Source organism: Oncorhynchus kisutch, linkage group LG26 (assembly GCF_002021735.2).
Source record: "Oncorhynchus kisutch isolate 150728-3 linkage group LG26, Okis_V2, whole genome shotgun sequence".
Classification (NCBI taxonomy): domain Eukaryota; kingdom Metazoa; phylum Chordata; class Actinopteri; order Salmoniformes; family Salmonidae; genus Oncorhynchus; species Oncorhynchus kisutch.
The window spans coordinates 45,536,569-45,560,353 of NC_034199.2; the positions used below are offsets into that span (position 1 = coordinate 45,536,569).

Consider the following 23,785-nt stretch of genomic DNA (forward strand, 5'->3'; position numbering starts at 1 on the left):
GTTGGCTGTGTAATGACTGGTTAGGGTTGGCTCTAATGACTGGTTAGGTTTGGCTGTGTAATGACTGGTTAGGGTTGGCTGTGGTAATGACTGGTTAGGGTTGGGCTGTGTAATGACTGGTTAGGGTTGGTTGTGTAATGACTGGTTAGGGTTGGCTGTGTAATGACTGGTTAGGGTTGGCTGTGTAATGACTGGTTAGGGTTTGGCTGTGTAATGACTGGTTAGGGTTTGCTGGTGTAATGACTGGTTAGGGTTGGCTGTGTAATGACTGGTTAGGGTTGGCTGTGTAATGACTGGTTAGGGTTGGCTGTGGTAATGACTGGTTTAGGGTTGGCTGTGTAATGACTGGTTAGGGTTGGCTGTGTAATGACTGGTTAGGGGTTGGCTCTAATGACTGGTTTAGGGTTGGCTGTGTAATGACTGGTTAGGGTTGGCTCTAATGACTGGTTAGGGTTGGCTGTGTAATGACTGGTTAGGGTTGGCTGTGTAATGACTGGTTAGGGTTGGCTGTGTAATGACTGGTTAGGGTTGGCTGTGTAATGACTGGTTAGGGTTGGCTGTGTAATGACTGGTTAGGGTTGGCTGTGTAATGACTGGTTAGGGTTGGCTCTAATGACTGGTTAGGGTTGGCTGTGTAATGACTGGTTAGGGTTGGCTGTGTAATGACTGGTTAGGGTTGGCTGTGTAATGACTGGTTAGGGTTGGCTGTGTAATGACTGGTTAGGGTTGGCTGTGTAATGACTGGTTAGGGTTGGTTGTGTAATGACTGGTTAGGGTTGGCTGTGTAATGACTGGTTAGGGTTGGCTGTGTAATGACTGGTTAGGGTTGGCTGTGTAATGACTGGTTAGGGTTGGCTGTGTAATGACTGGTTAGGGTTGGCTGTGTAATGACTGGTTAGGGTTGGCTGTGTAATGACTGGTTAGGGTTGGCTGTGTAATGACTGGTTAGGGTTGGCTGTGTAATGACTGGTTAGGGTTGGCTGTGTAATGACTGGTTAGGGTTGGCTGTGTAATGACTGGTTAGGGTTGGCTGTGTAATGACTGGTTAGGGTTGGCTGTGTAATGACTGGTTAGGGTTGGCTGTGTAATGACTGGTTAGGGCTGGCTCTAATGACTGGTTAGGGTTGGCTGTGTAATGACTGGTTAGGGTTGGCTCTAATGACTGGTTAGGGTTGGCTGTGTAATGACTGGTTAGGGTTGGCTGTGTAATGACTGGTTAGGGTTGGCTGTGTAATGACTGGTTAGGGTTGGCTGTGTAATGACTGGTTAGGGTTGGCTGTGTAATGATTGGTTAGGGTTGGCTGTGTAATGACTGGTTAGGGTTGGCTGTGTAATGACTGGTTAGGGTTGGCTGTGTAATGACTGGTTAGGGTTGGCTGTGTAATGACTGGTTAGGGTTGGCTGTGTAATGACTGGTACGGGTTGGGTCTAATGACTGGTTAGGGTTGGCTCTAATGACTGGTTGGGTTGGCCTGTGTAATGACTGGTTAGGGTTGGCTCTAATGACTGGTTAGGGTTGGCTCTAATGACGCGGTTAGGGTTGGCTCTAAATGACCGGTTAGGGTTGGCTGTGTAAATGACTGGTTAGGTTTGGCTGTGTAATGACTGGTTAGGTTTGGCTGTGTAATGACTGGTTAGGGTTGGCTCTAATGACTGGTTAGGGTTGGCTGTGTAATGACTGGTTAGGGTTGGCTGTGTAATGACTGGTTAGGGTTGGCTCTAATGACTGGTTAGGGTTGGCTGTGTAATGACTGGTTATGGTTGGCTGTGTAATGACTGGTTAGGGTTGGCTGTGTAATGACTGGTTAGGGTTGGCTGTGTAATGACTGGTTAGGGTTGGCTCTAATGACTGGTTTGGGTTGGCTGTGTAATGACTGGTTAGGGTTGGCTCTAATGACTGGTTAGGGTTGGCTCTAATGACTGGTTAGGGTTGGCTGTGTAATGACTGGTTAGGGTTGGCTGTGTAATGACTGGTTAGGGTTGGCTCTAATGACTGGTTAGGGTTGGCTGTGTAATGACTGGTTAGGGTTGGCTCTAATGATGGTTAGGGTTGGCTGTGTAATGACTGGTTAGAGGTTGGCTCTAATGACTGGTTAGGGTTGGCTCAATGACTGGTTAGGGTTGGCTCTAATGACTGGTTTAGGTTGGCTCAAATGACTGGTTAGGGTTGGCTGTGTAATGACTGGTTAGGGTTGGCTCTAATGACTGGTTAGGGTTGGCTCTAATGACCGGTTAGGGTTGGCTCCTAATGACTGGTTAGGGTTGGCTGTGTAATGACTGGTTAGGTTTTGGCTGTGTAATGACTGGTTAGGGTTGGCTCTAATGACTTGGTTAGGTTTGGCTGTGTAATGACTGGTTAGGGTTGGCTGTGTAATGACTGGTTAGGGTTGGCTCTAATGACTGGTTAGGGTTGGCTGTGTATGACTGGTTATGGTTGGCTGTGTAATGACTATTAGGTTGCGTGACCAAATGACTGGTTAGGGTTGGCTGTGTAATGACTGGTTAGGGTTGGCTTGTGTAATGACTGGTTAGGGTTGGCTGTGTAATGACTGGTTAGGGTTGGGCTGTGTAATGACTGGTTAGGGTTGGCTGTGTAATGACTGGTTAGGGTTGGCTGTGTAATGACTGGTTAGGGTTGGCTGTGTAATGACTGGTTAGGGTTGGCTGTGTAATGACTGGTTGGGTTTGGCTGTGTAATGACTGGTTAGGGTTGGCTGTGTAATGACTGGTTAGGGTTGGCTGTGTAATGACTGGTTAGGATTGACTGTGTAATGACTGGTTAGGGTTGGCTCTAATGACTGGTTTAGGGTTGGCTCTAATGACTGGTTAGGGTTGGCTGTGTAATGATGGTTAAGGGTTGGCTGTGTAATGACTGGTTAGGGTTGGCTGTGTAATGACTGGTTAGGGTTGGCTGTGTAATGACTGGTTAGGGTTGGCTGTGGTAATGACTGGTTAGGGTTGGCTCTAATGACTGGTTTAGGGTTGGCTGTGTAATGACTGGTTATGGTTGGCTGTGTAATGACTGGTTTAGGGTTGGCTGTGTAATGACTGGTTAGGGTTGGCTGTGTAATGAACTGGTTAGGGTTGGCTGTGTAATGACTGGTTAGGGTTGGCTCTAATGACTGGTTAGGGTTGGCTGTGTAATGACTGGTTAGGGTTGGCTCTAATGACTGGTTAGGGTTGGCTCTAATGACTGGTTAGGGTTGGGCTCTAATGACCGGTTAGGGTTGGCTCTAATGACTGGTTAGGGTTGGCTGTGTAATGACTGGTTAGGTTTGGCTGTGTAATGACTGGTTAGGTTTGGCTGTGTAATGACTGGTTAGGGTCGGCTCTAATGACTGGTTAGGGTTTGGCTGTGTAATGACTGGTTAGGGTTGGCTGTGTAATGACTGGTTAGGGTTGGCTCTAAATGACTGGTTAGGGTTGGCTGTGTAAATGACTGGTTAGGGTTGCTGTGTAAATGACTGGTTAGGGTTGGCTCTAATGACTGGTTAGGGTTGGCTGTGTAATGACTGGTTAGGGTTGGCTCTAATGACTGGTTAGGGTTGGCTGTGTAATGACTGGTTAGGGTTGGCTCTAATGACTGGTTAGGGTTGGCTCAAATGACTGGTTAGGGTTGGCTCTAAATGACTGGTTAGGGTTGGCTCAAATGACTGGTTAGGGTTGGCTTGTAATGACTGGTTAGGGTTGGCTCTAATGACTGGTTAGGGTTGGCTCTAATGACTGGTTTGGGTTGGCTCTGTAATGACTGGTTAGGGTTGGCTCTAATGACTGGTTAGGGTTGGCTGTGTAATGACTGGTTGGTTTGGCTCTAATGACTGGTTAGGGTTGGCTGTGTACTGACTGTTTAGGGTTGGCTCTAATGACTGGTTAGGGTTGCTGTGTAATGACTGGTTAGGGTTGGCTGTGTAATGACTGGTTAGGGTTGGCTGTGTAATGACTGGTTAGGGTTGGCTGTGTAATGACTGGTTAGGGTTGCTGTGTAATGACTGGTTAGGGTTGGCTCTAATGACTGGTTAGGGTTGGCTCTGTAATGACTGGTTAGGGTTGGCTCTGTAATGACTGGTTAGGGTTGGCTCTGTAATGACTGGTTAGGGTTGGCTCTGTAATGACTGGTTAGGGTTGGCTCTGTAATGACTGGTTAGGGTTGGCTCTGTAATGACTGGTTAGGGTTGGCTCTGTAATGACTGGTTAGGGTTGGCTCTAATGACTGGTTAGGGTTGGCTCTGTAATGACTGGTTAGGGTTGGCTGTGTAATGACTGGTTAGGGTTGGCTGTGTAATGACTGGTTAGGGTTGGCTCTAATGACTGGTTAGGGTTGGCTGTGTAATGACTGGTTATGGTTGGCTGTGTAATGACTGGTTATGGTTGGCTGTGTAATGACTGGTTAGGGTTGGCTGTGTAATGACTGGTTAGGGTTGGCTGTTTAATGACTGGTTAGGGTTGGCTGTGTAATGACTGGTTAGGGTTGGCTCTAATGACTGGTTAGGGTTGGCTGTGTAATGACTGGTTAGGGTTGGCTCTAATGACTGGTTAGGGTTGGCTCTAATGACTGGTTAGGGTTGGCTCTAATGACCGGTTAGGGTTGGCTCTAATGACTGGTTAGGGTTGGCTGTGTAATGACTGGTTAGGTTTGGCTGTGTAATGACTGGTTAGGTTTGGCTGTGTAATGACTGGTTAGGGTCGGCTCTAATGACTGGTTAGGGTTGGCTGTGTAATGACTGGTTAGGGTTGGCTGTGTAATGACTGGTTAGGGTTGGCTCTAATGACTGGTTAGGGTTGGCTGTGTAATGACTGGTTAGGGTTGGCTGTGTAATGACTGGTTAGGGTTGGCTCTAATGACTGGTTAGGGTTGGCTGTGTAATGACTGGTTAGGGTTGGCTCTAATGACTGGTTAGGGTTGGCTGTGTAATGACTGGTTAGGGTTGGCTCTAATGACTGGTTAGGGTTGGCTCAAATGACTGGTTAGGGGTTGGCTCTAATGACTGGTTAGGGTTGGCTCAAATGACTGGTTAGGGTTGGCTGTGTAATGACTGGTTAGGGTTGGCTCTAATGACTGGTTAGGGTTGGCTCTAATGACTGGTTTGGGTTGGCTCTGTAATGACTGGTTAGGGTTGGCTCTAATGACTGGTTAGGGTTGGCTGTGTAATGACTGGTTTGGTTTGGCTCTAATGACTGGTTAGGGGTTGGCTGTGTACTGACTGTTTAGGGTTGGCTCTAATGACTGGTTAGGGTTGGCTGTGTAATGACTGGTTAGGGTTGGCTGTGTAATGACTGGTTAGGGTTGGCTGTGTAATGACTGGTTAGGGTGGCTGTGTAATGACTGGTTAGGGTTGGCTGTGTAATGACTGGTTAGGGTTGGCTCTAATGACTGGTTAGGGTTGGCTCTGTAATGACTGGTTAGGGTTGGCTCTGTAATGACTGGTTAGGGTTGGCTCTGTAATGACTGTTAGGTTGGGTGGCTCTGTAAATACTGTTAGGGTTGGCTCTGTAATGACTGTTAGGGTTGGCTCTGTAATGAGCTGGTTAGGGTTGGCTCTGTAATGACTGGTTAGGGTTGGCTCTAATGACTGGTTAGGGTTGGCTGTGTAATGAACTGGTTAGGGTTGGCTGTGTAATGACTGGTTAGGGTTGGCTGTGTAATGACTGGTTAAGGGTTGGCTCTAATGACTGGTTAGGGTTGGCTGTGTAATGACTGGTTAGGGTTGGCTGTGTAATGACTGGTTAGGGTTGGCTGTGTTAATGACTGGTTAGGGTTGGCTGTGTAATGACTGGTTAGGGTTGGCTGTGTAATGACTGGTTAGGGTTGGCTCTAATGACTGGTTAGGGTTGGCTCTAATGACTGGTTAGGGTTGGCTCTAATTGACTGGTTAGGGTTGGCTCTAATGACTGGTTAGGGTTGGCTGTGTAATGACTGGTTAGGGTTGGCTCTAATGACTGGTTAGGGTTGGCTGTGTAATGACTGGTTAGGGTTGGCTCTAATGACTGGTTAGGGTTGGCTCTGACTGGTTAGGGTTGGCTCTAATGACTGGTTAGGGTTGGCTCTAATGACTGGTTAGGGTTGGCTGTGTAATGACAGGTTAGGGTTGGCTCTAATGACTGGTTAGGGTTGGCTGTGTAATGACTGGTTAGGGTTGGCTGTGTAATGACTGGTTAGGGTTGGCTCTGTAATGACTGGTTAGGTTTGGCTCTAATGACTGGTTAGGGTTGGCTCTAATGACTGGTTAGGGTTGGCTGTGTAATGACTGGTTAGGGTTGGCTCTAATGACTGGTTAGGGTTGGCTGTGTAATGACTGGTTAGGGTTGGCTCTAATGACTGGTTAGGGTTGGCTCTGACTGGTTAGGGTTGGCTCTAATGACTGGTTAGGGTTGGCTCTAATGACTGGTTAGGGTTGGCTGTGTAATGACAGGTTAGGGTTGGCTCTAATGACTGGTTAGGGTTGGCTGTTTAATGACTGGTTAGGGTTGGCTGTGTAATGACTGGTTAGGGTTGGCTCTGTAATGACTGGTTAGGTTTGGCTCTAATGACTGGTTAGGGTTGGCTCTAATGACTGGTTAGGGTTGGCTGTGTAATGACTGGTTAGGGTTGGCTCTAATGACTGGTTAAGGTTGGCTGTGTAATGACTGGTTAGGGTTGGCTGTGTAATGACTGGTTAGGGTTGGCTCTAATGACTGGTTAGGGTTGGCTGTGTAATGACTGGTTAGGCTTGGCTGTGTAATGACTGGTTAGGCTTGGCTGTGTAATGACTGGTTAGGGTTGGCTCTAATGACTGGTTAGGGTTGGCTGTGTAATGACTGGTTAGGGTTGGCTCTAATGACTGGTTAGGGTTGGCTCTGTAATGACTGGTTAGGGTTGGCTCTGTAATGACTGGTTAGGGTTGGCTCTGTAATGACTGGTTAGGGTTGGCTCTAATGACTGGTTAGGGTTGGCTGTGTAATGACTGTTTAGGGTTGGCTCTAATGACTGGTTAGGGTTGGCTGTGTAATGACTGGTTAGGGTTGGCTGTGTAATGACTGGTTAGGATTGGCTCTAATGACTGGTTAGGGTTGGCTCTAATGACTGGTTAGGGTTGGCTGTGTAATGACTGGTTAGGGTTGGCTGTGTAATGACTGGTTAGGGTTGGCTGTGTAATGACTGGTTAGGGTTGGCTGTGTAATGACTGGTTAGGGTTGGCCTTGTAATGACTGGTTATGGTTGGCTGTCTAATGACTGGTTATGGTTGGCTGTCTAATGACTGGTTATGGTTGGCTCTAATGACTGGTTAGGGTTGGCTCTGTAATGACTGGTTAGGGTTGGCTCTAATGACTGGTTAGGGTTGGCTCTGTAATGACTGGTTAGGTTTGGCTCTGTAATGACTGGTTAGGTTTGGCTGTGTAATGACTGGTTAGGTTTGGCTGTGTAATGACTGGTTAGGGTTGGCTCTAATGACTGGTTAGGGTTGGCTCTGTAATGACTGGTTAGGGTTGGCTCTAATGACTGGTTAGGTTTGGCTGTGTAATGACTGGTTAGGTTTGGCTCTAATGACTGTTTAGGGTTGGCTCTAATGACTGGTTAGGGTTGGCTGTGTAATGACTGGTTAGGGTTGGCTGTGTAATGACTGGTTAGGGTTGGCTGTGTAATGACTGGTTAGGGTTGGCTGTGTAATGACTGGTTAGGGTTGGCTGTGTAATGACTGGTTAGGGTTGGCTCTAATGACTGGTTAGGGTTGGCTCTAATGACTGGTTAGGGTTGGCTCTAATGACTGGTTAGGGTTGGCTCTAATGACCTGTTAGGGTTGGCTCTGTAATGACTGGTTAGGGTTGGCTGTGTAATCACTGGTTAGGGTTGGCTCTGTAATGACTGGTTAGGGTTGGCTCTGTAATGACTGGTTAGGGTTGGCTCTGTAATGACTGGTTAGGGTTGGCTCTGTAATGACTGGTTAGGGTTGGCTCTGTAATGACTGGTTAGGGTTGGCTCTGTAATGACTGGTTACGGTTGGCTCTGTAATGACTGGTTAGGGTTGACTTTGTAATGACTGGTTAGGGTTGACTCTGTAATGACTGGTTAGGGTTGACTCTAATGACTGGTTAGGGTTGGCTCTGTAATGACTGGTTAGGGTTGGCTCTGTAATGACTGGTTAGGGTTGGCTCTGTAATGACTGGTTAGGGTTGGCTCTGTAATGACTGGTTAGGGTTGGCTCTGTAATGACTGGTTAGGGTTGGCTCTGTAATGACTGGTTAGGGTTGGCTCTGTAATGACTGGTTAGGGTTGGCTCTGTAATGACTGGTTAGGCTTGGCTCTGTAATGACTGGTTAGGGTTGGCTCTGTAATGACTGGTGAGGGTTGGCTCTGTAATGACTGGTTAGGGTTGGCTCTGTAATGACTGGTTAGGGTTGGCTCTGTAATGACTGGTTAGGGTTGGCTCTGTAATGACTGGTTAGGGTTGGCTTTGTTGCAGCTGTGTCTGTGCTTCACTGATTGAAACTGCTGTGTGTAATGCAGTCTGTTTGCTGTATGTGGTTGACTCTCCTCCACTCCTTCTGCCTTCCCTGTAACCCTCCTCTGGTCCTCTCCTGTAGTGTAACCCTCCTCTTGTCCTCTCCTCTCCTGTAGTGTAACCCTCCTCTTGTCCTCTCCTCTCCTGTAGTGTAACCCTCCTCTTGTCCTCTCCTGTACTGTAGTGTAAGCCTCCTCTGGTCCTCTCCTGTAGTGTAACCCTCCTCTTGTCCTCTCCTCTCCTGTAGTGTAACCCTCCACTTGCCCTCTCCTGTACTGTATAGTGTAACCCTCCTCTTGTCCTCTCCTCTCCTGTAGTGTAACCCTCCTCTTGTCCTCTCCTGTACTGTATAGTGTAACCCTCCTCTTGTCCTCTCCTCTCCTGTAGTGTAACCCTCCTCTTGTCCTCTCCTCTCCTGTAGTGTAACCCTCCTCTTGTCCTCTCCTGTACTGTATAGTGTAACCCTCCTCTTGTCCTCTCCTATACTGTGTAGTGTAACCCTCCTCTTGTCCTCTCCTGTACTGTGTAGTGTACTCGCCTATGATAAAATAATGTATGAGCTTCAGTCTGATCTCCTTATTAACAAAGAGGATCAACAGAGTTGTAGACCAACGGGGGGGGGGGACTTTTAATAGAGTCCTCTTTGACACCTTCCTTTGTCTTCCTGCTCATGAATCAGCTCAAACAAGACTGATTGCGGTCCAAATTTCCAAAAGGTAACCAAACACAAAACATATTTACTTTTTAACGAGACATATTTGTGCATTAGTAGTACAATTTGTAACTTATTTGCATTTTACTTACACTTATATGTTGACTTCTCCATTGATGTTGTTTTTACGTTTTCACAGACTTTTCTTAAAGGATGTACAATCGTTGCGAATTGAATTATGGGGAGTTTCAGGCCCCGGAGTGAACATAATTACACACTCGCAAAGCCGACTAAAAACGAGGGCTGAGGGGCTTACTGTTGCACATTTCTCTTGCTTGGCTAATCATTTGGGCCACCCGCCAAGATGGCAACAGGGATTCCCTCAAGGGCATAAGGCGAGGGTAAGTGGACGAGGGTGTGTCTTTTAAGTGTTTGGACCATAGCCCTAGTAGTCACCAAAGCTCCAGACCATATTTGTAAAGACACATGCACACATTTAAGCAACATGACATATTTTTCCTGCTATTAAATTAGATTACTTTCTTATAATAAAATCAAAAGGGTTCAAAAAAGTTCTCCCAAAGCCCAGTTCATTCATCATTGTTAATATTTAGATGGACGAAGGTGTGTCTTTTAAGTGTTTGGGGACTGCAGCCTCTGATTCTCTCCTCTCCTGTGCCAAATGTTGTTTCTCTCTCCCCTGCCACGTTACTGTCAACCCCAACTATATAGCCTAGTTTGCAACGACACAGTTAAACAAAGTACTTTTGTCTTTGCTGTTTGTCTGAGACCTTCCCATGGTGTGTGGTTAGTTTACCTAGGTTGCATTTCAGACTTAACCACCACTCTTGTGTAACACCCACATCCGGCGCCGAAAGAGATGGCCGCCTCGCTTCGCGTTCTTAGTGCAAGCATTTCGCTACACTCGCATTCACATCTGCTAACCATGTGTAGGCGACCAATAAAATTTGATTTGACAAGGTAAGTGAGGTGAAGTAGACAGACAAATCCATTGGCTTCCTGTACTCTCCTCTCCCAGATTCCTCTCTGAACCGTTGGATTGAACTTGTCTGTCCGACACGCCAATGCTCGACGAGTCCAAATCAACAGCAACTACCAGGGAGAAGTTTCCTTTCTGTTACTGAATGGTTTTTTGAAATGTATTATATTTAACCTGTATTTAACTAGGCAAGGTAATTAAGAACAAATTCTTATTTACAATGACTGCCTACACCTCTGACTCTGGAGAGGTTTCCTCTCTGTTACTGAAAGACAACACTGGAGACCTCTGACTCTGGAGAGGTTTCCTCTCTGTTACTGAAAGACAACACTGGAGACCTCTGACTCTGGAGAGGTTTCCTCTCTGTTACTGAAAGACAACACTGGAGACCTCTGACTGTGGAGAAATTTCCTCTCTGTTACTGAAAGACAACACTGGAGACCTCTGACTCAGTGTGTTCAACTTGAATGGATACGATGCAGAATCTCTTCATTCTGTGTTTTCTCTTCCAGTCTCCTGCTGCAGTGGTAGCCAGCGACAGGCCAGTCTCCTGCTGCAGTGGTAGCTAGCGACAGGCCAGTCTCCTGCTGCAGTGGTAGCCAGCGACAGGCTAGTCTCCTGCTGCAGTGGTAGCTAGCGACAGGCCAGTCTCCTGTTGCAGTGGTAGCTAGCGACAGGCCAGTCTCCTGCTGCAGTGGTAGCTAGCGACAGGCCAGTCTCCTGCTGCAGTGGTAGCTAGCGACAGGCCAGTCTCCTGCTGCAGTGGTAGCCAGCGACAGGCCAGTCTCCTGCTGCAGTGGTAGCCAGCGACAGGCCCGTCTCCTGCTGCAGTGGTAGCCAGCGACAGGCCAGTCTCCTCTTCATTGTAATCAGCCCTCTGATTACAATGAAGAGCAAGACGTACCACTCTGTTCTGGGCCACCTGCAGCTTAACTAGGTCTTTCCTTGAAGCACTTGACCACACGACTGGACAATAATCAAGATTAGACAAAACTAGAGCCTGCAGGACTTGCTTTGTGGAGTGTGGTGTCAAAAATGCTGAGCATCTCTTTATTACGGCCAGACCTCTCCCCATCTTTACAACCATTGAATCTATATGTTTTGACCATGATGGTTTACAGTCTAAGGTAACACCAAGTAATTTAGTCTCCTCAACTTGTTCAACAGCCAAACCATTCATTACCAGATTCAGCTGAGGTCTCAAACTTAGGTAATGATTTGTACCAAAGACAATGCTCTTAGTTTTAGAGATGTTCAGGACCAGTTTATTACTGGCCACCCATTCCAAAACAGACTGCAACTCATTGTTAAGTGTTTCAGTGACTTCATTAGCTATGGATGCTGATGCATATATGGTTGAATCATAAGCATACATGGACACTCATGCTTTGTTCAGTGGCAGGTCATTGGTAAAAATAGAAAAGAGTAGAAGGCCTAGAGAGCTGACCTGCGGTACACCACATTTTACATGTTTGGCATAAGAGACGCTTCCTTTAAAGAAAACCCTTTGAGTTCTATTTGATAGATAGCTCTGAATCCACCATATGGCAGAGGTTGAAAAGCCATAACACATGCGTTTTGTGTGTATATATATATATAGATATATAAAATATTTTTTCTTTTTATATATATATATAACTTGGAGGGGCAAATGTAATATTTTTGCTCCCAAAACTTTTTTTGCTGCCAGTTGCTATAAAGAAATACTGTCCACAGGACTGTCTGTGTTGGCTAGCTGTTCTCCAAGGGGCTGTGGTGTTATTAAACCAGAGACCGTTTTTCAGATTAAACGAGGAACACATTTGCCTGTAGACACTGTTCTGAGACCTGTTTTCCAATGCATGTGTATATCTCCCAGAAATGTCATCTTTCTCCCTCCTTTATTTGATCAGAAAATGCATCATGAATACATGGACTGGTAGTATTTCCCGCCGAGTGTTTGTGATGTGCTACTGACACACATGCCTGCTTTCCCTTATATTTGACACATGTTCAGCCTTGTCAAAATGAATATTTCACCTCTTAATTTAGTCCTGAACATCCACTGACCTCTTTCCCCCCCCTCCAGGTGCTGGCCACGGGCCTCAGTGCTCTCTACTCCTCCCTGCCGAGGAAGATAGAGGTACGGGGGGATGACTGGCACGCTCTGCGCAGGGAGGACTGGATGGGCGTGTCTTCTCTGGTGCTCTTCATGAACTCTCTGGAGTTCTGTAACGCTGTCATTCAGGTGGCTCACCCCCTGGTCCGCAGACAGCTGGTCGACTACGTCCACAACGGCTTCCTGGTCCCTGTCATGGGACCCGCCCTACACAAGGTAGAGGGGGGACTCTCTGATTGGCTAGCCTGAGCTGATTGATTGAATTTATTAGCTAGTTAAAAAAATAGTAGCCAGCCGGAGACGACGCTCAAAAACTTAATTTTATTACTCTTCTCGTTAAAACATGTAACTTTGGCTGCCACCCCCCCCCAGTCATCTGTAGATGAGATGATAGCCAGTACAACCTACCTGGACCTGTTCCTGCGCAGCGTCACGGAAACGTCTCTCCTTAAAGCCTTCCTGCGTTTTATCCTCATGCATCGCCACGACAACGACACCATCCTGGACACGTTGCTAACGCGCATCAGCAGCAACTCGAGGGTCAGTACTATGTTGTGTTTGTGAGTGTACAGTACTGGGGGTTCTCTGGGAGTGAGAGGGAGAAGTTGACATGTTTCAGTCATTTAGCAGACCATCTTATCTAAAGCCACTTACAGTTAGTGCCATCAAAAGGTAGCTAGGTGAGACAACCACATCCATATCAGTTGTAGTAAGTAAAATGAATACAGCTGTGTCTAATGTTCTGCTATTTCTCTCCTACAGCTGTTTCTCTCCTACAGCTGTGTCTAATGTTCTGCTTTTTCTCTCCTACAGCTGTTTCTCTCCTACAGCTGTGTCTAATGTTCTGTTGTTTCTCTCCTACAGCTGTGTCTAATGTTCTGATATTTCTCTCCTACAGCTGTGTATGGTGTCTTTGAGCCTGTTTAGGACTCTGCTCTCTCTCAACTGTGAAGACCTCATGTTGCAGCTCGTTCTCAGGTAGATACTGTGTTGTGTTACTATACTACTGCTGCTGCTGCTACTGAGAATGTAACAGTGCATTGTTGTTTTACTGCATCTTTTTAAGATTCTACTAGTAATAAAGAACACACTATAAATTAAATCTATTATTATTTTCATGACAGGTATCTGCTGCCCTGTACCCATGTGATGTTGAGTCAGAGGCGTGCCATCAGGGACACTGATCTCTATGGTAAATCAGCTGACAAGTTCCTGTCCCTGATCCCAGACTGCTGCCGTCTGAACACAGCGCCCTCTGCTGAGCGGGAGGAAGAACCTGCCCTTTGGGGGAAAGGTGACTTGACTGACTGGCGACTAACCACGGTTTCTACTGAAACAGTTCACTCATTCGAGCAGATGCTCTTATCCAGATTAACTTGCAATGTACCCTTTTTCAATACACAAGACAAGCATAAGAAACGGTGTGTGTTTTAAACCATTGTGCTGTGTTAAAGATTTGGACAGAGTTGAACTTCAATTTTAACTATATGTTTTCATTAGGAAGTTTAATGGAGATATTTTGTTATATTTTTTTATCAATGTTTAAAATATATACAGTGGGGCTAAAAAACGTATTTAGTCAGCCACCAATTGTGCAAGTTCTCCCACTTAAAAAGATGAGAGAGGCCTGTAGGAAGCTAGGAAAGACCAAGAAAAGGAAGCTAGGAAGGAAGGAAAGAGAGCTAGCCACACGGGACTCGTCGGAGGTCTGTAGCGCTGATGTGCCAACTTCTGTCTGTTGCGTCTGAACCGTTTGGGTTCTAAAACTAAGATGACCCCACTGTGGAAAGGGGAGACTCTCACAAACATGTCACGGGATTCGTCTGACGGTAACCCATACAAGTTAATGGAAGTAGTTTTGTGGCAAATAAGGGGTTAAAAACATATGTATTTGCTGATCTTATATTTCCTAGATATAGTGAAAGGGGGGATACCTAGTCAGAGGTTGGGTTAAATGGGGGGGGGGGGGGGGGGGATTTTTAACTTGTCGGTTCGGGGATTTGATCCAACAACCTTTCGTTTACTAGCCCAACGTTCTAACCACTAGGCTACCTGCCTATAGGACAGACACTTCAAAACCTTAGTCCAAAAATAAATCACAAGGAATATATATATTTTTTAATCATTTATGAATGTGTTATTTAATGTGTTTCTATGGGCTATAGTGGTAAAGGCCAAATTCAATATATTATGAAATAATACAAAATAAAAGGTAACTATGGGAATATTTAAAAAAATATATTTTTTAAATGTTTGAATAATTGTTAACATTTTATTTGTAAGTTGCACTATGTTACACAACGCCTCTCTTGTTTGACTCACTACTTAGATTTATATATACATGTTGTAAATATATATCCACATAAAGTAGAATCATAACTAATGTTCCTCCCTCTGTCTGTCTGTCTGTAGTCCTGAACAGCCCCAGCTCAGAGTCTCCAGTACACCACAAACCCAGCACTCCATCCCGCTTGGCCCTCTTCATGCGCCAGCAGAGCACTGGAGGAGGGCCCTGCACCCCCTCCCCCACCGAGACGGTCCCCTCGTCGCCCGGTTCCGGGCCCAACACCCCCCTGTCCCCAGATAGCCCCATGCACCCCGTCCCAGAGGGGCTGGACTGGGAGTCGGGGTACCTGGAGTACCTCAGGGACGCACGTAGGGGGGTAGAGCTGTGCTCCTGGGCCTGCCGAAACTGGTCAGCCCCCTACGACGGAGAGGACCCCTCACCCAACGCGGCCGCTCTACCGCCCCCTCCCCCCACCTCCAACCCCTCCCTGGCCATGTTCCCAGAGCACTTCTCCTTCCAGCAAGGTGGTAGTACCTCCCCCGGCCAGCAGAGGGCAGCGGTGGTGGCAGCGGCGCGGTCAGAGTGGAGCAGTACAGAGAGGGACAGTGGAGAGTGGGACGTCACCATCGGTGAGAACAGCTGTATCAGCCTCACACCCCGCACCAAGAAACGCAGCCTGCAGAGAGAAGATGTCCACCTCCCCAAACCTCTCCATCTCCCTCCTGATTCTGCCTCCCTCGCTGACCCCTCCACTGTTCCCCACCTCCGCTCCGCCCCCACCAAGGGCGCTCAGCAGGCCATCATCAATGGGACGTTGTTGGGGGGGCAGGGGGACAGGTGTAGGGACAGCCAGGATGGAGGGATGGAGGTTAAGAAGGTGAAGAGGGAGTTTGGTGAGCAGCGGCACCCTGCTGGGGGGGACTCTAGTCAGAACGGGGAGGTGAGTGCCTGCCCTGCCCCTGCCCAGTCCTGCGGGTCCCTACAGGGCTTCTACAGTGAAGGGAATGGGAGTGGGGCTGCGGAAAGCTCCAGAGGTCTTCCACCACACAAACCGAGTCACACCCAGACTCCGTCTGCTTCACTGCTCCCAGAACCCCGTACCAACTCCTCCAACGACAGGCTGACCCTCCGTGCTGCAGCATCCAGCCCTGGATCGGGACCTCCAGAGGCAATGCTCTTTAACCAGTCAGAAGCAGTGGAGCGACTGATCTCTGAGCTCCTGGATGGGGCTGGGCCTGGGGAGGGGGGCCAGCAGGGGCCTGGGGACTCCAACGGCCAGGGCATCAGCATCGAGGCCTTCACCCAGGAACTCCGGGAGCTGGAGGACAGGGTGAGGGAGAGGAGCAAGGGGGTGGGGCTGCTCAGACAGCTGGAGGAGACCACCAGAGACCCCCACTCAGGGGAACCACCGCCCCCCTCTCCCCTGGACGCTGACCTGATGGGGAGCGGGGTAGTGCCTGGAGTTGTGGGGGTGTTCAGGCCTCTAGGACAGGCATCCACTCAGCCCTACACAGGTGAGAAAGACCACCAGGGAGCAGTAGGGTTTTTGTGTCTATTAGATGATGTTGTTTACTGTTTATCTGCTGTTAACTTGCTTATGTGTGTTAAGATGTTAGTTCTCATATTTTTAATTGGTGCTCGAGGGTTGGATGCTGCTCCATTTATTTAATTATTTTGATGTTGGTTTGATGTTTTCTTTTGGTTGACTTCCTCTTTTGATGTTGGATGGCGTTGCACAGGAAATTAATGTAGACTGTTGCTTCCTTTTGATATTTAGTCTTGTTTTGTTGCCTGTTCTTTTTTCTTGTTGGATCTAGACTTCCATTAGTGTGCATGTACACCTTCCCTCCCTCCATTCTCTCTCCCTCTCTCTCCTCTCTCTTTGCCCCTCTCTCTCCTCTCTTTCCCCCTCTCCCTCGCTCCCCTCTCTTTCCCCCTCTCCCTTGCTCTTTCCCCCTCTCCCTTGCTCTTTCCCCCTCTCCCTTGCTCTTTCCCTCGCTCCCCTCTCTCTTTCCCTCGCTCCCCTCTCTCTTTCCCTCGCTCCCCTCTCTCTTTCCCTCGCTCCCCTCTCTTTCCCTCGCTCCCCTCTCTCTTTCCCTCGCTCCCCTCTCTCTTTCCCTCGCTCCCCTCTCTCTTTCCCTCGCTCCCCTCTCTCTTTCCCCCGCTCTCTCGCTCTCCTCTCTTTCTCCCTCGCTCTCCCCTCTCTTTCTCCCTCGCTCTCCTCTCTCTTTCCCTCGCTCCCCTCTCTCTTTCCCCCTCTCCCTCGCTCTCCTCTCTCTTTCCCCCTCTCCCTCGCTCTCCTCTCTCTTTCCCCCTCTCCCTCGCCCCCCTCTCTCTTTCCCCCTCTTCCTCGCCCCCCTCTCTCTTTCCCCCTCTTCCTCACGCCCCTCTGTCTCCTTCCCTCTATCTTCCTCGCTCTCTGTTTCTCCCCCAGGGAAATGAACTGTTGGCTAAATCTGCTGCAACGTATCACTTCTCACTTCTGAGACGTGTGTTTTGTTGTACATTTTGTCCCCCGTTTCAAATAAACAAAATATCTCTCCCTCTCTCTCTGGCTCCCCCGCTCTATCGCTCTCTCTCGCGCCTCCCCTGCAGGTCCGTTCATGGTGGTTCTGTTTGCCAAGCTGGAAAACATGCTCCAGAACTCTCTGTATGTAAACATCCTGTTGACGGGTATTCTGGGCCAGCTTGCCTGCTACCCTCAACCCCTGCTCCGATCTTTCCTCCTCAACACCAACATGGTGTTCCAGCCCAGTGTCAAGTCTCTCATACAGGTAGGAAGACATCACTATGTTCCCCAACTCGAACCCAGTGTCAAGTCTCTTATACAGGTGTTAGGAAGACATCACTATGTTCCCTAACTCGAACCCAGTGTCAAGTCTCTTATACAGGTGGTAGGAAGACATCACTATGTTCCCTAACTCGAACCCAGTGTCAAGTCTCTTATACAGGTGGTAGGAAGACATCACTATGTTCCCTAACTCGAACCCAGTGTCAAGTCTCTTATACAGGTAGGAAGACATCACTATGTTCCCTAACTCAAACCCAGTGTCAAGTCTCTTATACAGGTAGGAAGACATCGCTATGTTCCCTAACTCGAACCCAGTGTCAAGTCTCTTATACAGGTAGGAAGACATCACTATGTTCCCTAACTCGAACCCAGTGTCAAGTCTTATACAGGTGTTAGGAAGACATCACTATGTTCCCTAACTCGAACCCAGTGTCAAGTCTCTCATACAGGTGTTAGGAAGACATCACTATGTTCCCTAACTCGAACCCAGTGCCAAGTCTCTTATACAGGTAGAAAGACACCACTATGCTTCCTAACTCGAACCCAGTGTCAAGTCTCTTATACAGGTGTTAGGAAGAAATCACTATGTTCCCTAACTCGAACCCAGTGTCAAGTCTCTTATACAGGTAGGAAGACATCACTATGTTCCTTAACTCGAACCCAGTGTCAAGTCTCTTATACAGGTAGGAAGACATCACTATGTTCCCTAACTCAAACCCAGTGTCAAGTCTCTTATACAGGTAGGAAGACATCACTATGTTCCCTAACTCGAACCCAGTGTCAAGTCTTATACAGGTGTTAGGAAGACATCACTATGTTCCCTAACTCGAACCCAGTGTCAAGTCTCTCATACAGGTGTTAGGAAGACATCACTATGTTCCCTAACTCGAACCCAGTGCCAAGTCTCTTATACAGGTAGAAAGACACCACTATGCTTCCTAACTCGAACCCAGTGTCAAGTCTCTTATACAGGTGTTAGGAAGAAATCACTATGTTCCCTAACTCGAACCCAGTGTCAAGTCTCTTATACAGGTAGGAAGACATCACTATGTTCCTTAACTCGAACCCAGTGTCAAGTCTCTTATACAGGTGTTAGGAAGACATCACTATGTTCCCTAACTCAAACCCAGTGTCAAGTCTCTTATACAGGTGTTAGGAAGACATCACTATGTTCCCTAACTCGATCCCAGTGTCAAGTCTCTTATACAGGTGTTAGGGAACATAGTGATGTCTTCCTAACTCGAACCCAGTGTCAAGTCTCTCATACAGGTGTTAGGAAGACATCACTATGTTCCTTAACTCGAACCCAGTGTCAAGTCTCTTATACAGGTAGGACGACATCACTATGTTCCCTAACTCAAACCCAGTGTCAAGTCTCTTATACAGGTGTTAGGAAGACATCACTATGTTCCCTAACTCAAACCCAGTGTCAAGTCTCTTATACAGGTGTTAGGAAGACATCACTATGTTCCCTAACTCGAACCCAGTGTCAAGTCTCTTATACAGGTGTTAGGAAGACATCACTCTGTTCCCTAACTCGAACCCAGTGTCAAGTCTCTTATACAGGTGTTAGGAAGACATCACTATGTTCCCTAACTCAAACCCAGTGTCAAGTCTCTTATACAGGTAGGACGACATCACTATGTTCCCTAACTCAAACCCAGTGTCAAGTCTCTTATACAGGTAGAAAGACATCACTATGTTCCCTAACTCAAACCTAGTGTCAAGTCTCTTATACAGGTGTTAGGAACATAGTGATGTCTTCCTAACTCGAACCCAGTGTCAAATCTCTCATATGCTGACCACACCGCTAGCGTCAAGTGCGCGAGCGTTGAAAAATACATGTACAATCATTGTTATTCAAACATTGCACCCACACTGCTCTAGCTCGTCAACGAGCATCTCCATAGCCAGGTGCTGAACTAGAACTGGATTCTAAGTCCCGCCTCTCCCATCTCATTGGTTTTTCGGAGCATATACCCACGTGGGTGATTTGAAAGATGAACTGAGGTCCACACTCCAGTCCAGTTAGGGGTGGTAATGCAGCATAAAGTTAGTTGCCAACCGCCATATGAAGTCCGAAGAAGAAGAAGCCTGAAGGAGGAGAGATTACTAGAAACTAACTCAGTTTCCCCTTTTATCTGTGGATTAATTGTCAGGGTAGAGGACCTTGTGCATTTCAGCTAAAATATCAACCCAATGTTTATATCCCAGGACAAAATGAGCTGGCAACAGCAAGCTAGAGAAATGGACATGAATGTTCAATGCTTTTTGACCTGTCCCCCAAATTAATTTAGTTGGTTCAGAGTTCGTTTTGATATTTCAACCTGCGTGTCCTGCTCACGTCTGGTGTGGGGGGACAAAATCAACATGCGCGTGATGGTGCACGTGAACGAGGGACTGGTCAGCATGTCATACTGATAGGAAGGATCACTATGTTCCCTAACCTTGCTTCCCTCCCCTGCCTCCTCTCTCTCTCCCCTGCCTCCTCTCTCTCTCCCCTGCCTCCTCTCTCTCTCCCCTGCCTCCTCTCTCTCTCCCCTGCCTCCTCTCTCTCTCTCCCCTGCCTCCTCTCTCTCTCTCCCCTGCCTCCTCTCTCTCTCTCCCCTGCCTCCTCTCTCTCTCCCTTCTCTCTCCCCTGCCTCCTCTCTCTCTCCCTTCTCTCTCCCCTGCCTCCTCTCTCTTCTCTCTCCCCTGCCTCCTCTCTCTTCTCTCTCCCCTGCCTCTTCTCTCTCTCTCCCCTGCCTCCCCTGCCTTCTCTCTCTCCCCTGCCTCCTCTCTCTCTCCCCTGCCTCCTTTCTCTCTCTCCCCTGCGTCCTCTCTCTCTCTCCCCTGCCTCCTCTCTCTCTCTCCCTTCTATCTCCCCTGCTTCCTCTCTCTTCTCTCTCCCCTGCTTCCTCTCTCTTCTCTCTCCCCTGCTTCCTCTCTCTTCTCTCTCTCTCCCCTGCTTCCTCTCTCTTCTCTCTCTCTCTCCCCTGCTTCCTCTCTCTCCTCTCTCTCTCTCCCCTGCTTCCTCTCTCTCCTCTCTCTCTCTCCCCTGCCTCCTCTCTCTCCTCTCTCTCTCTCCCCTGCCTCCTCTCTCTCTCCCCTGCCTCCTTTCTCTCTCTCCCCTGCGTCCTCTCTCTCTCTCCCCTGCCTCCTCTCTCTCTCTCCCTTCTATCTCCCCTGCTTCCTCTCTCTTCTCTCTCTCTCCCCTGCTTCCTCTCTCTTCTCTATCTCTCCCCTGCTTCCTCTCTCTCCTCTCTCTCTCCCCTGCCTCCTCTCTCTCCGCTCTCTCTCCCCTGCCTCCTCTCTCTCCCCTGCCTCCTCTCTCCCCTGCCTCTTCTCTCTCTCCTGCCTCCTCTCTCTTCTCTCTCTCTCCCCTGCCTTCTCTCTCTCTCCCCTGCCTTCTCTCTCTTCTCTCTCTCACTCCCTCAGGTCCTGGGCTCAGTGAAGAGCCGCATCGAGACGTTTGCAGCGTCCCATGAGGATTTCCCTGCCATGCTGAAGAAAGCCCAGCGCTACCTGGCAGCCAGGGGCAAGGTGGACTGGGCGGACTCACCCATGGGGATGCCCACACTGCGACGCTCTGATTCTCTGGGTGAGTGAGAGGGCCACGGACACATGCAGACAGACACACACACACACACAGTGTATAGTAGCCCATGGGAGTGCTAGAGAGAATGAATAATGCAGACAGGCTGTGATTGGAGGATATTTGGTCATCTGTTCTGTTCACAGGGTTACTGGATAGGGTAGGCAGCAGATGAGATTATTAAATTTGATCAAGACACACATCTCCTCACTAGGGTGAATCAGGCTCAAACGGTCTGTGTTCTGGCCACATATTCAAAACAGTTAAAGGCAGCCGAGTGGTGGTCTAAGACACTGCATCTCGGCGATAGAGGCGTCACTACAGACACCCCGGTTCAAATCCAGGCTGTATCACAACCGGCTGTGATTGGGAGTCCAATAGTCCCAGCGTCATTCGGGTTTGCCCGGGGTAGGCCGTCATTGTAATTAAGAGTTTGTTCTTAACTGACTTGCCTAGTTTAAATAAAGGTAAAAATACAAATTGTGAAACCATGTCTATATCTGCATCTGTCAGATGGCGGTGCAGCGGTCTAATGGGCGGTGCAGCGGTCTAATGGGCGGTGCAGCGGTCTAATGGGCGGTGCAGCGGTCTAATGGGCGGTGCAGCGGTCTAATGGGCGGTGCAGCGGTCTAATGGGTGGTCTAATGGGCGGTGCAGTTGTCTAATGGGGGGGTCTAATGGGCGGTGCAGCGGTCTAATGGGCGGTGCAGCGGTCTAATGGGGGGGTCTAATGGGCGGTGCAGCGGTCTAATGGGCGGTCTAATGGGCGGTGCAGCGGTCTAAGGGTGGTCTAATGGGCGGTGCAGCGGTCTAATGGGCGGTGCAGCGGTCTAAGGGCGGTCTAATGGGCGGTGCAGCGGTCTAATGGGCGGTCTAATGGGCGGTCTAATGGGCGGTGCAGCGGTCTAATGGGCGGTGCAGCGGTCTAAGGGCGGTCTAATGGGCGGTGCAGCGGTCTAATGGGCGGTGCAGCGGTCTAATGGGCGGTCTAATGGGCGGTGCAGCGGTCTAATGGGCGGTGCAGCGGTCTAAGGGCGGTCTAATGGGCGGTGCAGCGGTCTAATGGGCGGTGCAGCGGTCTAATGGGCGGTCTAATGGGCGGTGCAGCGGTCTAATGGGCGGTACAGCGGTCTAAGGGCGGTCTAATGGGCGGTGCAGCGGTCTAATGGGGGGGGTCTAATGGGCGGTGCAGCGGTCTAATGGGCGGTGCAGCGGTCTAATGGGGGGGTCTAATGGGCGGTGCAGCGGTCTAATGGGCGGTCTAATGGGCGGTGCAGCGGTCTAAGGGTGGTCTAATGGGCGGTGCAGTGGTCTAATGGGCGGTGCAGCGGTCTAAGGGCGGTCTAATGGGCGGTGCAGCGGTCTAATGGGCGGTCTAATGGGCGGTGCAGCGGTCTAATGGGTGGTCTAATGGGCGGTGCAGCGGTCTAATGGGCGGTGCAGCGGTCTAATGGGCGGTGCAGCGGTCTAATGGGCGGTCTAATGGGCGGTGCAGCGGTCTAAGGGCGGTCTAATGGGCGGTGCAGCGGTCTAATGGGCGGTGCAGCGGTCTAAGGGCGGTCTAACGGGCGGTGCAGCGGTCTAAGGGCGGTCTAATGGGCGGTGCAGCGGTCTAATGGGCGGTGCAGCGGTCTAATGGGCGGTCTAATGGGTGGTCTAATGGGCGGTGCAGCGGTCTAATGGGCGGTCTTATGGGCGGTGCAGCGGTCTAATGGGCGGTGCAGCGGTCTAATGGGCGGTCTAATGGGCGGTGCAGCGGTCTAAGGGCGGTCTAATGGGCGGTGCAGCGGTCTAATGGGCGGTGCAGCGGTCTAAGGGCGGTCTAATGGGCGGGGCAGCGGTCTAAGGGCGGTCTAATGGGCGATGCAGCGGTCTAATGGGCGGTGCAGCGGTCTAAGGGCGGTCTAAGGGCGGTGCAGCGGTCTAATGGGCGGTGCAGCGGTCTAATGGGCGGTGCAGCGGTCTAATGGGTGGTGCAGCGGTCTAATGGGTGGTGCAGCGGTCTAATGGGCGGTGCAGCGGTCTAATGGGCGGTGCAGCGGTCTAATGGGCGGTGCAGCGATGGGCGGTCTAATGGGCGGGTGGCCCAGCGTTGTCCATGTTAGGGGAGGGTTTGGCCCAGCGCCGTCCGGGTTAGGGGAGGGTTTGGCCCAGCGCCGTCCGGGTTAGGGGAGGGTTTGGCCCAGCACCGTCCGGGTTAGGGGTCTAATGGGCGGTGCAGTGGTCTAATGGGCGGTGCAGCGGTCTAAGGGCGGTCTAATGGGCGGTGCAGCGGTCTAATGGGCGGTCTAATGGGCGGTGCAGCGGTCTAATGGGTGGTCTAATGGGCGGTGCAGCGGTCTAATGGGCGGTGCAGCGGTCTAATGGGCGGTGCAGCGGTCTAATGGGCGGTCTAATGGGCGGTGCAGCGGTCTAAGGGCGGTCTAATGGGCGGTGCAGCGGTCTAATGGGCGGTGCAGCGGTCTAAGGGCGGTCTAACGGGCGCTGCAGCGGTCTAAGGGCGGTCTAATGGGCGGTGCAGCGGTCTAATGGGCGGTGCAGCGGTCTAATGGGCGGTCTAATGGGTGGTCTAATGGGCGGTGCAGCGGTCTAATGGGCGGTCTTATGGGCGGTGCAGCGGTCTAATGGGCGGTGCAGCGGTCTAATGGGCGGTCTAATGGGCGGTGCAGCGGTCTAAGGGCGGTCTAATGGGCGGTGCAGCGGTCTAATGGGCGGTGCAGCGGTCTAAGGGCGGTCTAATGGGCGGGGCAGCGGTCTAAGGGCGGTCTAATGGGCGATGCAGCGGTCTAATGGGCGGTGCAGCGGTCTAAGGGCGGTCTAAGGGCGGTGCAGCGGTCTAATGGGCGGTGCAGCGGTCTAATGGGCGGTGCAGCGGTCTAATGGGTGGTGCAGCGGTCTAATGGGTG

At 49.7% G+C, this 23,785-nt stretch overlaps 1 protein-coding gene across 1 annotated transcript in view; it reads left to right on the forward strand.

The window, feature by feature from the left end:
• The window catches only part of LOC109870775 (FTS and Hook-interacting protein homolog), a 64,737-nt gene that overhangs the window by 35,159 nt on the left and 5,793 nt on the right, over positions 1-23,785 (forward strand). Inside the window, exons 4-10 of the mRNA XM_031805961.1 lie at positions 12,198-12,443; positions 12,600-12,767; positions 13,126-13,205; positions 13,352-13,521; positions 14,640-16,028; positions 17,110-17,288; positions 20,723-20,885. Of these exons, the coding sequence (XP_031661821.1) occupies positions 12,198-12,443; positions 12,600-12,767; positions 13,126-13,205; positions 13,352-13,521; positions 14,640-16,028; positions 17,110-17,288; positions 20,723-20,885 (2,395 nt within the window). The remainder of the gene's footprint in view (positions 1-12,197; positions 12,444-12,599; positions 12,768-13,125; positions 13,206-13,351; positions 13,522-14,639; positions 16,029-17,109; positions 17,289-20,722; positions 20,886-23,785) is intronic.